The sequence below is a fragment of the Carassius carassius genome, chromosome 16 (genome assembly GCF_963082965.1).
Source record: "Carassius carassius chromosome 16, fCarCar2.1, whole genome shotgun sequence".
NCBI lineage: Eukaryota > Metazoa > Chordata > Actinopteri > Cypriniformes > Cyprinidae > Carassius > Carassius carassius.
In genome coordinates this window covers 13,424,134-13,441,821 of record NC_081770.1, presented here as the reverse complement: position 1 = coordinate 13,441,821, position 17,688 = coordinate 13,424,134, and the positions used below count along the sequence as shown (strand labels likewise).

The 17,688-nt window shown below is 37.0% G+C and overlaps 2 protein-coding genes and 1 non-coding gene across 3 annotated transcripts in view; all 3 read right to left on the bottom strand.

Moving 5' to 3' along the window:
- The window catches only part of LOC132159566 (ribonuclease inhibitor-like), a 46,362-nt gene extending 29,891 nt beyond the window's left edge, over positions 1–16,471 (bottom strand). Inside the window, exons 1-4 of the mRNA XM_059569127.1 lie at positions 16,336–16,471; positions 9,903–10,026; positions 9,650–9,823; positions 9,124–9,297 (exon numbers count right to left, since the gene is read on the bottom strand). Of these exons, the coding sequence (XP_059425110.1) occupies positions 9,124–9,297; positions 9,650–9,823; positions 9,903–10,024 (470 nt within the window). The 5' untranslated portion in view covers positions 10,025–10,026; positions 16,336–16,471. The remainder of the gene's footprint in view (positions 1–9,123; positions 9,298–9,649; positions 9,824–9,902; positions 10,027–16,335) is intronic.
- The window catches only part of LOC132159554 (uncharacterized), a 1,375,546-nt gene that overhangs the window by 414,794 nt on the left and 943,064 nt on the right, over positions 1–17,688 (bottom strand). The gene's annotated exons all lie outside the window — the stretch shown is intronic.
- Positions 2,654–2,820, bottom strand: LOC132160379 (U1 spliceosomal RNA). Its single transcript, XR_009438001.1, has one exon. It is a non-coding gene; the product is annotated as a U1 spliceosomal RNA (small nuclear RNA).

Genomic DNA, 17,688 nt, shown 5'->3' with positions numbered 1-17,688 from the left:
CTGGGAAAAACTGATTTATAAGGTCCATCAAACTTTGTGTTTCTTTCTCCTTTAAGTTCAACTCTCTGAATGGAAGAGGAAATATAAAACTGATGTCCTGATTTTTTTCTTCTTCAGCCCAATCCAGAATAAACTTTTGCACAGAGACTGATTTTCCGATACCAGCAACTCCTTTCGTCAGTACAGTTCTGATCTGCTTTTCTTGTTCAGGAGCTTCAAATATGTTTGTGCATTCAACCTGTATCTCTTGTGATTCATGACGCCTGGAAGTAACTTCAATCTGCCTCACCTCATGCTCAGTATTGACCTGTTCACTACAACCCTGAGTTATATAGAGATTTGTGTAGATGTTATTCAGAAGTGTAGAGTCACCTTGCTTTGCAATTCCTTCAAACACACATTGATACTTATTCTTCAAGCAACATTTTAGCTGATGAATGAAGATAAGATCATCTAAATCAAGAACAACAACAACAACAACAAAACAGTTTCAGTACACTTTCTCTAATACATTCATAAGTGACAGATGGTCATGAGTCTCTTACCTTCTAGAGTATTAGCAGCTTCATCTTGCTTCATCTCTCTCAGGAAGTAGAGTGTAAGATCAAGAGCTGCTTCTTTGATAATGCATCTGTTCTCATTAAAGTCTTTCACTAAAGACTGCAAGTTCTCCTTTTTTAAGATTTTCTTAAAAATTCCAAGCTCATTCTTTAGGAATGTGATTATTTCGCTCTCAAGATCCTACAAAGAAAGCAAAAAAAAATTGAAATCAAATTTTTGTCTTTGATAACATTTATAAACTTTAAACACTTATGTTTTCTTACCTGAAAAATCCCTAGAAGATTGTCTTTGAAAGTCTTGTGGTTCCTGTGAGTCTGGATATCTGAATTGAATGTCTCATACTGAAGCCTTTTAATAAATAAATAAAGTAAAATGCTGCATTTACAGGCAAAATATTATAGAAATCCCTTGTAAACATTTTTAGCAATGAGAAAAATTTAGGCATTTAGCAGACGGTTTTATCCAAAGCGACTTACAGTGTATTCAGGCTATCAATTTTTACCTATCGTTCCCGGGGAATCGAACCCCCAACCTTATGCTTGATAGGGCAATGCTCTACCAATTGAGCTACAGGAACACTGAAAGCATTAGCTTTAAAATAGGGATGCACTGAATGTTTAGCAACCAGAAATATTCGTCCAAATAAGCAAAAAGACTAAATAAACTCTACCGAACAATGTTTTGACGTGATGTCATGTCATGTCACATATCAGCAGTGTGGAAGCATTTAAAACTGTCTTAGAAAGACGCAAAAATCATTACAAGCACCAATAGCTAAAGACTGTTTAGTATTGCATTGCATGTCTTCGATGAGAAGAGGAAGGGTGGTTGTTTCTGGTTACTGTATGATGAATAAAGCATGGCCTCAAATGATTAGTAAATGAACTTCAGAATGTAATTTTTCATTATAACACTCACACACAGTGGCGTACACAGACCTCTGGAGGGGCAGGGGCGAAATGGCGTTACGAGGGCACAATCGCGGACCGGGGGGTGGGGGTAGGTGGTGTTTAGTGTGTATTGGTTTAAGACATGCACGCATCTGATATAATTTTTTTATTATTATTATGACATTTAGCCAAGTATGGTGACCCATACTCAGAATTCGTGCTCTGCATTTAACCCATCCAAAGTGCACACACAAACTATGAACACACACCTGGAGCAGTGGGCAGCCATTTATGCTGCGGCGGTTGGGGGTTCAGTGCCTTGCTCAAGGTATTGTCAGCCCGAGACTCGAACCAACAGCCCTAGGGTTAGGAGTCAAACTCTCTAACCACTAGGCCACAACTTCCCCATACAGACATGCATCTTGTTAATTTCAGTTGTTTACTTTCATTTTAGATATAGCCAACTGAGGCTATACATAAACCTTCTGTGTTTTGACAGTACTGACACAAAACATAGCTTAGTTCAGTAATCAGACGCTGTTATTTATCAATTATTTAATTGATATCATATACACATAGTGTAGTTAACAATAAAGTTTACTCTATTCTACTCCCTGTTCACCAGAAACATACTTTAATGTCAGGAAGAGAGAATGATTTTTTGTGATGTTATTCCCACAGCTCGGATTCAGCACAAACTAACATGGCGGCAGTCATAACCTGATATAGATCAACTAACATGGTACGTTATCATAAAGGTGTTTTAACTACCAAATACATTTACTTACACGTATTTGAGATATATCAGATATTTAATGAAAGTGAAAGTCGTGACATTTGCCAAGTATGGTAACCCATACTCGGAATTGGTGCTCTGTATTTAGCCCATCCAAGTGCACACACACACACAGCAGTGAGAAGTGAACACATCGTGAACACACACCCGGAGCAGTGGGTAGCTATATATCCAGCGCCCGGGGAGCAACTGGGTGTTCAGTGCCTTGCTCAAGGACACTTCAAGAGCAAGGCACTGAAGCAAGGCACTGGAGGAAGAGAGCATTCACCCCCGACCATCCCCCCCCCCCCCCCCCCCCCACCCACACACACACACACCTACAACTCCTGCCAGCACCGAAACTCGAACCGGTGACTGGTCCAAGTCTCTAACCATTAGGCCAAAAGTGCCCCCCAAAAAAGAGTTTCAGGGCAGAGCGCAAACGCTGTCCCCCACTGCCATATATTATGCAGTCGAGATTCCCACATTTGGGGAATTCACGGGGGTCAGCATGGCCAAGCGAGTGCAATGGACAAGCCCCACCCTGGATGAACCGCATTCTTGATCATGGTGTTTCCCCTGCCAGGTAAGTAATAATATAATTAACACATTTATGAATATTTTGAATAAAACAGGAACATTTTATAAAAGAGATACAGAACTCATTCTCAGCTATTGTGGCTGCAAGTATGACGTGTCACCATGGAAAAAATGGTAATGGTAATAATTGGTAATATCTGAACAAACAAAAAATGTTCATATATGATATTCACTGATAAACTTTCTATCACAGTCTATGTGTCACCAAAATTAAGAAACATATGAAATACCTTTTGGCGAGTGGAGTTTTTCTCTCACTGAAATTTGGCATGTCATCTTTAGACCGGTCACTCTTCACAGACACAGAGCTGGACACACATGAGCCTGATCTTACACTAATGACACAAAGAACAGAGAGACAAAACACTATCACATAGGAGGTATATCAGTATAATAAAAAAATGTTAATGCTGCAAATGATAATTAGATACCGTATAGCTGTGCATTTCATTCTACTATGACTATGGATGGATGGATATATTCATGTTCGGCTGCAAAATCTTTTTTTTACATGCTAAATGTACATGTATGACTCTTAGTGGTCATCTGTGTACTTGTTTTACTGTAAGAAGTTCCAGAATAAGCTCAATAAAGGCCACTAAATATAGCGGTCAATAATGTATTTCAAGTTATTTTTCAGTCAAGCTCTATACCCCTGTAGATTAATACTATAATGTAAAACACATGAAATACCTTTTGGCAGGTGACGTTTTTTTCTCACTGAAGTTAGGCATGTCATCTTTTGAATGGTCACTCTTCAAAAACACTGAGCTGGACACATGAGAGCCTGGTCTCACACTAATGATACAGAGGAGACAAAGGGGGGAAAAGACCAACACTGACTGACTAACAATTTTCATAAATGTAGCCATTTTTATTCACTTTCATTTAAAAAGTTTGTGTACAATTATATTACTTTATTGCTACAATAACACTACTGTTCTATTACCCAGAGCAAGTTTTTTTTATTTATAATATAGCTGTTAGAGGGTGAATAAATTTGTACTTTTGCAAATACGTCAATGATCAATGATTTTGCTTTTCATATTTTTAATGTTAAGCATCTACAGGATACTTTTTAAATGTTTAAAAATCAGTTAAGTTGCACTGATAAAATTAATTCATCCTCTAGTCCTAAAACATCTGCAGTTGTGGTAGAAGCTCTGTATGTTAGTTATTTACTATTAAGTTTGACTTCTCCATAAAGCCCTGTTTTCATGTTTAGTTTAAAAGTATTTGCAAATAATAATAATAATAAAAGATTCAGTCTCACCTCTGTTTCTTTGAGAGACTCATACTTCAGGACTAAGTAAAGGTCTCCTGCAACTTCATATTTAAATCATACTTACAACATGAAATAAATCCTTATTTTATTCAAAAAAATAAAATAAAATAAAAAAATACTTACAGAATTGTTCATTAAAGTTAGATATTTAGAAGTAGGCCTATCTGTCATGTAGGCTTGTTGTTTGTCTCGCAGTGCAACTCCAAAGCAAAGTCCAATCTCTGGTGAAAGATTTCCTGTCGTTAGACTCCTGTGTGTTTGCAGACTTTGGTAACGATTAACAGCGATGACCAGGCGTTTTGAAGTCCTCATTTGCCATAGTAGTATGATCCTACATGACCATCAGTGGTGTATTGTAACTAAGTAACAGTGGTGGGAAGTAACAAATTACAACTACTCACGTTACTGTAATAAATTATTTTTTTCGGGTACTTGTACTTTTTTTTATATATTTTTAAAGCTGTACTTTTACTTGTACTTAAGTAAAAAAATAAGCAAAATAATCTACTTTGTTACTTTTAAATCACAGTTCATTACTGAGTACGCCCACTTTTTTCTTTTCTTTTCTTTTTGTAAATTTAATTAAGTTTGAAATCAAATTTGAAATCAAGCTTCCTTGTGCTGTGTTACCCCATTTTAATGACAGAAATACACAGAATGAGCAAATGCTTAAGATTGAGATTTTTGTAATGGTAATTGGGGGCATAATATTTATGTGTAAATTAAAGCCTATGTAAAATCTATTCATCATATAAAGTGAATGTGTCTTTTTAGAAGACTCTGATTAAACCAATTTCAAAGCTTGAAAAAATGAGTGTCTTGAAAAAATGGATGGACAAAAAATATATCTACAGGTATATGGCAGTATACAGTATGTAGTAGTTTTGCCAATAGTATAGAAAATGATTGTACATCATGAAATCCAAAACGACACTACTTGCTTTTTTAGTGCACAGTACTAGTCTTGTAGCAAATAGTTGAACCATGCAAGTCAATACACTGGGAACAAAAAAGTCTGCCATCGCTTCCAGCTCTGGAATGGTGTTCTTGCTCTGATGAAGTCAGTTTGATGGCTTGGGAGAAAACAATATCAAATTTATATGGCAATATTGATGCCACCCTTATCAAAGGGGAACTTGATGCTTTTGCAAGGGGCTGGCAGTACTGACATTTGTGTCAAGCTGGATAGAAAGGTATTGTAATAATGTAAATTATGTTAAAAATAATGTGTTTTTTGAGCCACCAAGCATGAGAGCATGTTCTACTACACCCCCAAAACAAATTCAAGACATTGTAAAAGAGCATAATAGGACTCCTTTAACCACTCCTACCCAACCAAGGTATTGAAGTTAGAAATTCCTGTATCATGACCACTAATTATCATACTTTGTCAATAAGATAAAAGTGGGTTTTGTTCAAAGTTGCTATTATCCATGCACACAGATCTTTGATATGAATATTTTTTGTTACTTAATATCGCCAGCTAAAAAGTAAAAAGTTTTTGAGGGGAGTACTTTTTACTTTTACTTAAGTACTGTTTTGACAGCAGTACTTTTACTAGTAATTGAGTATTTTTTTATCAATGTAACATTACTTGTACTTAAGTACAAATTTTCAGTACTCTTTCCACCACTGTGAAGTAATAAGTACTGTTACAGTACTTACTACAGTTAATTTCCCACTAAAGTCAACTCTGGGGTGTGCAATGCAGCATTGTCTGCAATAATATGGTAAGTTTTGTTGTAATGATGTGCAATCTGACATTATCAGGTATTTCACCAAATCACACAGAGTGCATGCACATGATTTATTAGTCTATTAAAACTCAAAATCACAGACATTCTAAATCGTAGATGGCAAAAAAGTTTCTGCATGCTTTTTATGTTTATATAATTTAATATAGTTAACTTAATCTATATCACACAAAGAGTAACATTTTTCTGCAAATATCAGCATGAACACATTTAATAATTTTACACAAGTTCAGTAAAGCAATAAGTGACTTACATTTTAGACATAATATTGCATTCTTTTCTCAATTTTGCTAACAAAAATAGTTGTAAACAAAGATCACAGCACTGCTTTGCATCTCTCAGCAATGGATAGTGTTTAATTATTGAATGAATCAGCCGTTTGAAACTATTTCAAATATATTTCTATATTAAAAACAAAACATTATTTTTCCATCTGTGACTGCAGGTTAAATGCATCCATGTCCCCTCTGAGATACATAAACTGTAAATACACATACTGTAATTGCTTTTTCAGATGCAGAGTCCAAAATGTTTTCTTATGTTGGAATGAAAGACACCAAGTACAGATGAAGTGCTTATTATTCTTATCCAAAAATACAAAATAGATAAAAAGAGTTAAAACTGAACAAACCCTTTCTACTCAAGCTGTGTATGAACATATTATATATATATATATATATATATATATATATATATATATATATATATATATATATATATATATATATATATATATATATATATATATATATATATTTATTTATTTATTTATTTATTTGCATCTTCTCCATTTTGCATTTACTTGTACTTTTTTTACTTAATAAAAAAAAAATTGTATGTACTTAAGTATAATAAATATCAAATACTTAAATACGTTTACTCAAGTAATATTCTAAATGGTTACTTAACCTTCTACCAAAGTCATTTTCTGGTAAGATATCTGTACTTTTACTTGAGTATGACTTTCAGGTACTTTATACATCACTGATGACCACTGAGGTGAGCGCTGATGGACTGTGGCTTAGATATACACTGTTACATTTGTGGCTGTGATAACGTGAAATATTTAGAAAGGTTTTCCAGGATGGAGATCAAATCCAGCGAGTACCATTTTCTCTTTCTCTTTGTTTATTTCATTTTCGTCTTTTATTATTTCCCTGGATTTTGGACTATTCTCTAAAATGCTGGATATTGTAAATGTCTGACAAATTGTTTCAATTTCATTTGTAATATTAACGCATATTCCACAGGTTCTGCTTCTTAACATTAACCAATGACCCATAAACCTGTTTTTATTTTTTTTCCATGGAGTATTAACTGGCATTGATTAAAGTGTTCCTTTCTCAGATGTGTGACCCATTCAAATAACTGAGTTGATGGATTGATGGAGTATTTGTCAATATTTCTGATAGAGATTTTTTTATTTTATTTCATGAATGTAATTTATTTTTCTCAGACCCAGTAGATATTTTTTTCCTCCTTTTCATTGATACAGTCAGGACTGCTGGTTACATGAGATCAGTTCTTTTATGCTGAAGTTTCTTGAGGTTAACAGGACTTGCAGTTTTGCAAATGGAATTGTAAATGCATTGCCTCCCTAACTCCTATACATATTTTAATACACAAGGCCAAAAACACAAAACACAAGGCTTAATACTAAAAGGCCAAATGCACATGAATATTCTTTCATATGTATAAAATATATTTCTGGCCACCTTCTCTAACTAGTTTTTGAGTATGGCTGATGGTCATGAACATACTTCACATGGTGTGATGTACAACTGACATAAGATAAAATCAAAATAGTTTCTCTGTTTACAGCAAACACATCTTTTGTCTTACATAAGAAAATTCAGTTTACATGATTTTGATACATTATATTACCAAAAAAAAAAAAAATAATAAGATAAGATAAGATAAGATAACTGCTCCACCTGTGAATAAAACAACCAACAATAACCATTCAATATCAAATATCATTCCTGCACATTGATGTTCCTAATAATTTAGCATTATTCATTTTAAAGTGCATGTGTATTTCCTTCATTAAAAGTACTAACAGCTGCAGTATTTTGCAAATGTGTGCATATAAGAATAAAAAAACTAAATATATATATTTTCTGACACAGTGCTACAAGTTTAAGCTTTAAAACTGCTAAAAGCATTGATTTAATTTTTCTCTTTAGTCCTGATATTTAAGAAAAGAGTACACAAACATATAATGAACATAATAGATTCTGGGTACATACGTCACATCACGGCTCTTCTGAAGATCCTCACCTGATAATGAAGCTCCTTTTCACAGGATTCTAAGATTTAGGCCAGGATGTAAATTGCATACCAGTATGCTTTGTAGCAGCTCTAAACAAAAAAACAAAAACTGTTCACAGTCCTGTCTTTAAGGGAAAATCAGAAGAGAAAATAATCTGTAAAGGCTGTAAATGATTGCAAATTAAATACTACATATATTTCAATTTAAAAAGTAAAATGAAGTGTCACATTAAATTAAGATTCTTAAAGTCAGTTACACACAATATAATCCATTTAAAACAATGTATGTTCAAATGTTATTATGACCGCAGAACAACCTGAGTCACTGTAAAGAGAAACACATGCTGATGAGTTTGTTTATGTGATTGATGAGAATAAAGCAGATACAAATGATATTCGTAATTAAAATGAAAACCTTTGAGCAGAACTTTCACTAGTTAAAGTGGTTTGTTCTCTAGTTTAAACATTGCTTTTATTGGTCTTCGTAAATAATGTTAAATAATGTGAATAATATTTCTTGTAAAATGTAAAAAATTATAACAAACATTTAAGTTTTGAATGTCATATTTGCTCTGACATGAAGTCTTCCAATAAAGATTAATACAAATTTATTTTGGCATATTTTTGAAAGATGCCCCATGTTTTAAAGCTATATTTAGCTCTCTTTAATACCACAAAGAGATATTTACTCACTTCAGTTTACATTTTGAGCCTCGTAGCACATCAATGAGCTGCTGCTTAACTGAGTCTCCAATCATATTGTTTGACAGATCAAGTTCTTTTAGAAACTGCAGTGCTTTTGTGTTTGTCAAAGACTGAGTTAAAGCAGAAACGTCTGTAATGCCACAGAAATTTAGGCTAAGAAAAGGCAAACAGAAAGACAGAATCATAAAACAAAACATAATTAATCCTTTTAAACAAACTTTAAATGAACTGATATGAATCTGATTTAAACTATGTGCTTTTAAGAATTATGATGTTCCTCACCTCAATCTCTCCAGTTTACAGTGTGGATCCTTTAGTACATCACATAACTGACTCATTCCTGTGTTTTTTATTTGATTCTCACTGAGGTCCAATTCTCTCAGGTGTGATGGGTTTGATTTCAGAGCTGAAGTCAGGATGAGACCCTGCTCGTATGTAACACTGCATTTACTCAAACTGAAGAAAGAAAAAGAAAATACAATAATTCAGATCCACATTAAGCTTGTGTGAGTTAAAGGCATAATGTTACATTATTTTAGCTGTCATTACTGTCTTCTTTCACAGCGAATTTGTCAGATTTCCATCCATGAAAAATTTTATAGCCACGAAGTATCAGAGTTTAGTGTTCTTTATACTGATACACATACTGAACAATCAGTAGCTAGTTAGCTAATATATATTTTAAGTATTTCTTTAGATGAGGAAATGACAGAAGGTGTATCTATAAATGATGTGTTATGAGTCTGTTTTCTTAAAACAGTGAGTTTTTTTCCACACCATAACTGTTGTTCAGTATAATGATACTAACTCTAGTTTCTCCAGGTGGCATTGTCTTTTCTTCAGTAGATCACTGAGGTTTTTCACTCCAGAATCTCCTAGTCTATTTCCACTGAGGTTCAGCTCTCTCAGGTGTGATGGGTTTGATTTCAGAGCTAAAGTCACAGCGGAACAATGTTCATCTGTCATATAACAGTATCTTAACCTACATTAAGAGAAATGAGAAAATAAATCACACTTCATTTAAATAAAACTTTTTTTTCTTGTATGTGAATATTCTTCACCTCAATCTCTCCAGTTTACAGCATGAATCCTTCAGTACATCACATAAGTGATTCACCCCTGTGTTTTTTAGTTCATTTCTACTGAGGTCCAGTTCTCTCAGGTGTGATGGGTTTGATTTCATATCTGAAGTCAAGATGAAACACTGTTTCTCTTTAATACTGCATTCACACAGACTGATGATAAAAAAGAGAAAGTTAATCTGTGAGTAAAATTCATAAATAGTAAATACAATAAAGTACAATTATTAAAAAAAATACACAACTGCTGTACAGAGATGCTTTCCAAGATGGCGGCGCATCCATACGCAGCGGCTTCTCTCTGTCCCGACAGAACGGTGTTTTCGTGTTTTATGTCTTGTGAGTCGCAGTGTTTTTGTACGTCGTCATCACTTCTACCTGTCTGTAAGCGCACATACAGTCGCGAGTTTCTGCTCGATGTTGGCAGAACCGCATTTTTACAGTTAAACTCTGCGCACGCTAAACAGCTGCTGGATCTCGGTCTGCTACGTAGGCTTTCACCATCACCGACCCCCACTACTGCATCTTGCCCACAGCGGAGGCGCCACAAGCGGTGTGAGAGGAAGCAAAAGAGGGGTAAGCGCGGAGGTATCCGGGCTAGGCTAACGGCTAACCCACACAAGCCATCTATCCCCACCATCTTACTGGCCAAAATACGTTCGTTGGACAATAAACTGGACTACATTCGATTACTATGTTCAACTCAGAGGACTGTAAGAGACTGTTGTGTTTTTGTGTTCACGGAAACATGGCGGTGTAACCCATATGAAACATAGGGCTACTAAACCCATATATGTTGTTTAGAGGTGTAGTTCTATGATTTGCCCACCAGAGGGTGCAATTCATTAGAGAGTCATAAACAGAGTGTATCAGGATTGGTAGAGAGTGCTACGTGTAGTTTTCATGTTTTGGTAGATCTCTTCCTGAAAACGCGTGTAAGTTGTGAACAATTGCTGGTATGTAACGCAACATAATAGTGTGAAACTTTGATTATATACACGTATATACACTGATAAGCTCCTTTATTAGTAGAGCATCAACTGTGAGCACGAGAGGAGCAGCCTCAGTCGGGTTGTTGCTGTTTGAAACTCCGGTGAGTTTAAACATTTATTTTGCTAGCCTGTTGCTAACCTCAGTGAGCAGAAAAAAATCCCTGTAAAGTCCAGATACTAAACATAAAAACCAATCGGGGTTATAAGACATGTTGTTTAATGTTTCAGTGTACTTTGGTGCATATTGTATCATTGTATTTATGCTCTCAAAAGATCGTTAGCTAATCGCTAACCATTAATCATTGATGGCTAAGTGCCAAGTTAATAGTTTGCATTGTATTAAGGAGGATTTATAGCTTGGTTGAAGTGGTTGAAACTAAAGTGCAATACATTCATTTTTGTTGGTATTAAAACGTTTAGTTAATGGAGTTAAATACTAATGGCACACTAATGATTTGTAGCCAACTACAGTGTTTGATTTGGTTTATTACAATGTTAAATGTGTTAGCACTGATAATTTAATTCAATTCATGTTGAAAAGCGTTAAAATTAAAATGTGTGTTACCCTAAAAAGCAGCTAAGGAAAAAGGATGTTACATATAAATGTGATGATAAATAATTAATTTGTCAATGTTAAGTGCAAATTGTGTTGTATAGAAGTTCATGTATTTAGTGCTAAAATCCCAGTTGCCATTACATGTGGTAATTCATTTCACAGTAAGCAAGGTATGTCTTTAGCCATTGGTCATACACTGTAAAATGCACTAAATGACAGAAATAAGTTAATGAGATCTCATGTTGGAAATGGAGGAATAGAACAGAATAACTTACTACTTTACACTGCTTGTGTAGGTTGGTTTTTTTGTTATTTTGATCACTACGAAAGAAATAGACGAATCAAAGATGGCGAGCCCAGCCCAGAGTGACGGTGGATGGTCGTGAGAACGGTGTGGCCAGCCGTGGGACCAGCAACCGAGGACGTCGGACTAGTTTCGTTCAGACAGGATACAGATAAGAATACACTTACGCTATTAACTCTACCCGGGTAGTAGTACTGAACTTTATACACACACACAATAGGACCAGGAACTGAATTCTGAACTCAATTTCATTCTCCTCAACTTAAAGGAGCATTGAGCTGAAGTGTCAGCTCACACGGACATTTTCTTTTTCTTTTATTAAGCTCTGTTTTTGTTTTATTTTACCTTCATTCTTGGTACGTTATAGTACTGTGATCATTGTTGTGTTTTCAGATGCAATAAACCTGTCAACTGTTCAACTCAATACTAACTCTTTTGTGAGTCACTCAAGGCAGACCACACCTCGGACCTAGATAGATGTCAGTTGCCCTGTTCTGGTATTGGTTAGCACTAGGGGGCGCTACACATGGCTCAGCAACAGCGTTCCAGACGGCGCCATTCAGCTTGACCAGCTGACGGGCTATCGAGCGAACAGAGCTCTCGTCGCGGGAGGAAAAACCAGCGGCGGCAGGCTTTGTGTTTACATTAATGACGTGTGGTGCCGCGATACTGTTGTGTTCAGCAAACACTGCTCACCCCTGGTGGAGTTTATGATTACTAAGTGCCGGCCGTTCTATCTGCCGAGGGAATATACTGCTATACTGCTCATTTCGGTGTACATTCCCTCGTTCAACATCATCAGCAACAAGAACGACGCACTAAATGAACTGTACCAGCACATCAGTGAGCAGCAGACAGCACACCCTCATGGTTTTCTCATCATAGCTGGGGATTTCAACCATGCTGGCTTAAAGAGTGTGTTTCCAAAAATACACCAACACATTAACTTTACAACACGAGGTAATAACATTTTGGACTTTGCTTACACCACACAGAGAGGAGCTTACAAAGCCCTCCCCCTCCCCCACCTCGGAGCCTCAGACCACATCACTGTCATGCTAATGCCTGCACACAGACTGCTCATTAAAGTCGACAAACCAGTACAAAAACAGATTAAAGTGTGGCCAGAAGGATCATCAGAGGTTCTTCAAGACTGCTTCAACACAACTGACTGGGACATGTTTAAGCAGGCTGCCACATGCAATAACACCACTGACCTCCATGAGTACTCGGAGACCGTTACTGCCTACATCAACAAGTGTATTGATGATGTAACGGTCACAAAAACCATCACTGTCCGGGCCAACCAGAAGCCGTGGATGACAGGGGAGGACTACAGACTTCTGAAGACACGGAACGCTGCCTTCAGAGCTGGAGATGAGGTGGGCCTGAGAACAGCCAGGGCCAACCTGTCCCGCGGCTTTAGAGAGGCTAAGAGACAGCACTCCAGGAGGATAGCCCATCAATTCAGCGACAGCAGAGACACTAGGAACCTGTGGCAGGGGATACAGACCATTACGGACTACAAGCCCCCACCACGGACCTGTGACAACAACATCTCTGTGCTAAATAAGCTGAACACCTTCTTCGTTTTCGCTTTGAGCAACAAAACAGCACCACTGCACAGAAGACTCCACCTCCTCCCGGCGACCAGGTGATGACGCTGACCCTTGACAGGGTGAGGAGATCCTTCAGCAGAATCAATGCACGCAAAGCTCCGGGCCCTGACAACATTCCTGGGCGTGTACTGAAAGACTGTGCAGCAGAACTCACTGATGTCTTCACAGACATTTTCAACATCTCACTGAGTCAGGCTGTTGTTCCCACATGCTTCAAAACTACAACCATCATTCCAGTTCTGAAGAAGCCATCTCCATCCTGCTTCAATGACTACCGTCCTGTTGCACTTACTCCCACCCTCATGAAGTGCCTTGAACGGCTAGTTATGCACCACATCAAGTCTCTGCTGTTATGCCAAGGACGTTTTTGCTCATGTGAAGAGGATGATCTTTTCCATCTAGTTTACATTAAAAAAAAATAGTACAGTTTTACATTCAGATACATTGGGAATATGGAAACATTTGGATATGTGCAGAACGAGACGTGAGCAATAACCTCCAAATACATCTAGTCAAACCCGCGCTCACTCATCCTCGTATGGATCGGATTATTTTTCGGATCAGCAAAAATAAAAAAATTTAAAATATAGGCCAAGACAAATACACATACATTTTGTCTTTTTTTATTAACATTAAATTATTACATTAAAATATATGAAATCAACTTAAAGTGCACATGACATAATATCTTCTTTTTAACATAATAGCCGGACTTCTCATCTCCCAGTCTGCTGTAACGAAGTGAGCAGTTATCGTCACAGAGTTCTCCGTCCCCCTGGACGTCCACCCGTCTGTCGTGAGCGCAACAGAGGATGCTCGGGATAGTTCATCCACACCTTTTTTCTTCTGTTCATAAAGATCTGGGTCAATCTTTTCACTCTAACCTCTTTCCTTCATCATTATATCTGACAGGGAAGCCAAAATGCGAATCCCAGGAATCCTATGCTAGCCATGACCACTGAGTGTGGACTGAACATGCGCAACTTTTTTTTTTTCTTTTTTTTTTCATAAATCAATCCTCGGGTCACGTTTGTGCCGAACCGAAGATATTGATCAGAACGGATCACGGATCAATGATGATCCGTTGCACCACTACTATAGTGTCATTTGAAAACATTGCAGTTGCTGTTAAAAATACAACAACGAGCACCACAAAACAATTTAAAGAGGCGCATTCAGCGGTCTCCTTGATGGGAAACAGTCAACAAAGTAAAATTATCTCCGACATATGGCGCGCTCTTTTCATTTTATCAAATGATCAATCATATATATTCATTTTACAGTCCTGCTACTAGCATTTTATTCAGACTAAAAGCCCTTTAATTCGGGTGAGAAAGCTTTTTTTCCAAGTGGCTTTTGCACATAATAATAATACCGCTGCAGACGCATTTTGCAGCATTAAGGTTATTAATTGATCGTTAATTTAAACGATGATCGATCATGGAAATGATCGAATATTGACATCCCTAAATACAAATGAGTTGAATGGAAAACTGGTTATTGTCTGCATCAAACCATGCCTCTGAACAAAATGTCATTCACTGTTCTGGGCAGCTCCAGGACAGCTGTCTCTCCGAGCATGGTACTGTCTGTGAGCGGGTCAGAGTAACGTCAGAGACAGTTTACTTTGGCAACGTCACGCTGCAGTGTTTGTTAGAGATGACAACTTCTCCATCCCATTTACAGAGTGAAATTCTCTGACTACCTTTATCTCCCATGACTGTTGTTGAATCTTCCAAAAGTTTTGGCTTGGGATGCTTCACATGCTGCAGCAGCAGCACTTTCCACCGCACCAATAACACGGGGCTGCCCGCCGACGTGCCTGACTTTAAATCTGCGCTACTAAACACGGATATCGGCCGATGCCGATATATTAAAAAATGACGAATATTGGCCCCGATATATCGGTCGACCTCTACATCCAGCACCATCACACTGAACACTGGGGCCCCCCAAGGATGTGTGCTGAGCCCCTTCCTCTTCACTCTGCTGGCCCATGACTGCACAGCATTACACAACTCCAACATTTTTATTAAGTTTGCAGATGACACAACTGTGGTGGGTCTCATTAGCAACAAAGATGAGACAAACTACAGGAGCGAGGTGAGCCGCCTGGCCGGGTGGTGCAGGGACAACAATCTCTCTCTGAATGTGGAGAAGACGAAGGAGATTGTTGTTGACTTCAGGAGAGCGCACACTCAGTACGTTCCTCTGACCATCAACGGTGCAACTGTGGAGAGATTGAGCAGCACCAAGTTTCTGGGTGTACACATCACAGAGGACCTCTACTGGACTGAAAACATAGCAGCACTGGCCAAGAAATCACAACAGCGTCTCTACTTCCTCCGCAAACTGAGGAGAGCCAGAGCCCGACCCCCCATCATGTACACCTTCTACAGAGGCACCATCGAAAGCATCCTGTCGAGCTGCATCACTGTGTGGTATGACGCCTGCAACGCGTCCTGCCGAAAGACTCTGCAACTCATAGTGAGAGCAGCTGAGAAGATCATTGGATCAAGATCATTTGCACTCTATCTGCCTTTTGCCTTGTGCTGCTTTATTTAATTTTATTTTTAATTTTATTATATGTCTTTTTTTTTTACTTTTTTCCCCTTATTGTATAGTTGTATCTACATTTTATATTTGATCTAGATTTTTAGGCTTTAATGTTAATGTTATCTGTATGCACCGGGATTTGAGAGTAACGCAATTTCGATTCTCTGTATGTATGTACTGTACATGTGGAAGAATTAACAATAAAGCAGACTTGAACTTGAACTTGAACAGTGTACACAATGTAGGCCTACACAGATAAAATCATTTATAATAAGCGCTGCAATATTCCATTAAAAAAATAAGAATTTTCAATTTTGTTTTCATGGTGACTTTAAGAAACTAAACAGTTAATCACACTGTAACTGCTGTACAGTAAAATTATACTTACTGTAGTTTCTCCAGTTTGAATTGTGGGTTCATCAGTAGATCACCGAGGCTTTTCACTCCAGAGTCTCCTAGTTCGTTGCCACTAAGGTTCAGTTCTCTCAGGTGTGAAGGGTTTGATTTCAGAGCTGAAGTTAGTGCAGAACATCCTTCATCTGTCATATAACAGTAGCTTAAACTGCAATAGAAAGAGAGCATAAAAAGAGAGAAGAAAACTAAAGTCACAAAATAAATAAATTAAATCATTTAAAAAACTGACAGAGGAAGAGGGTCTGAGTGCCTTTGGATAATTTGTTTATTTATTTGTTTAAATTTATTATTTGTAATTTTACCTTCAAAACAAAAAAACAAATAAACTTTTCGTTTATCACACATTTGATGCCTGTTTCTTTGGTGTAGGTGTTTGTTCTGATCTCTGATCTCATGCATCAAGATCAAAAAAGTTTTTGATGGCTGACTTAATGCCCCATTGTCTGCTGGTCCTTCTGATGCCCAACATGTCATAAACTCTGCAGAGAGACTCGGCCACAAACCCCTCTGCAACCTACCTTAATTGGCACTGTGTGAAAACAGGAATTTCAGGATAAATCTGACATGGGAAATTTCAGTGAAACTTAAGGTGTACGACCCATGTATGAAAATTTCCAGTACACGACCATCAAGGCTGGACTGGGACAAAAAATCGGCCCGGGCATTTTTGCCCAGACCGGCCACTATATGATCATATATGATCATAAACACCACCCATCTTTGCACGCCCTTAATTATATGCATACCAACTCCTATTCATTAAAACCACTAATGCCATGTAATGAGTGAGTATAGGAACGAGTGAGAGTTAACAGATGAAATAAGTCAAAATTTTATATTTATTAATACAGTTGAACTATACTCCACAGCGGTGGAAAATTTTGTGCATTTTAATGTTAAATTCATTAATCTCGTTCACTTTGAGAGTTCAAAATTAAAAGCTCCAACCCATATTCAGTGTGCAAATTAAACAAAGAAAAATTCAAACCTCTTTTAGTTACAGTGTCCATTTACATTACACCTATACATAATAATAGTTATAATATTAATCCAATGACAGTAATAGCCATATTTTGTAAAACAAATGCACAAAAAATAAAGGAAACTTTCTTAATTAGTTGTACCAATTTCTATACTTGAAAGAGATAAGCACATGATCTTTTATTTCGACGCTAACTGCATCAACCTTTTATTTTGGCGGAAAACATGGTTTACAAACGCCTCTTATTAAATTTCTAGTGAATTGTGGTAATCGTCAACTATGCAGATGTGGAAATAATCTACACTCATGACATGGCCTAAGTGTTTTGAAAGTAGTTATGCTTAC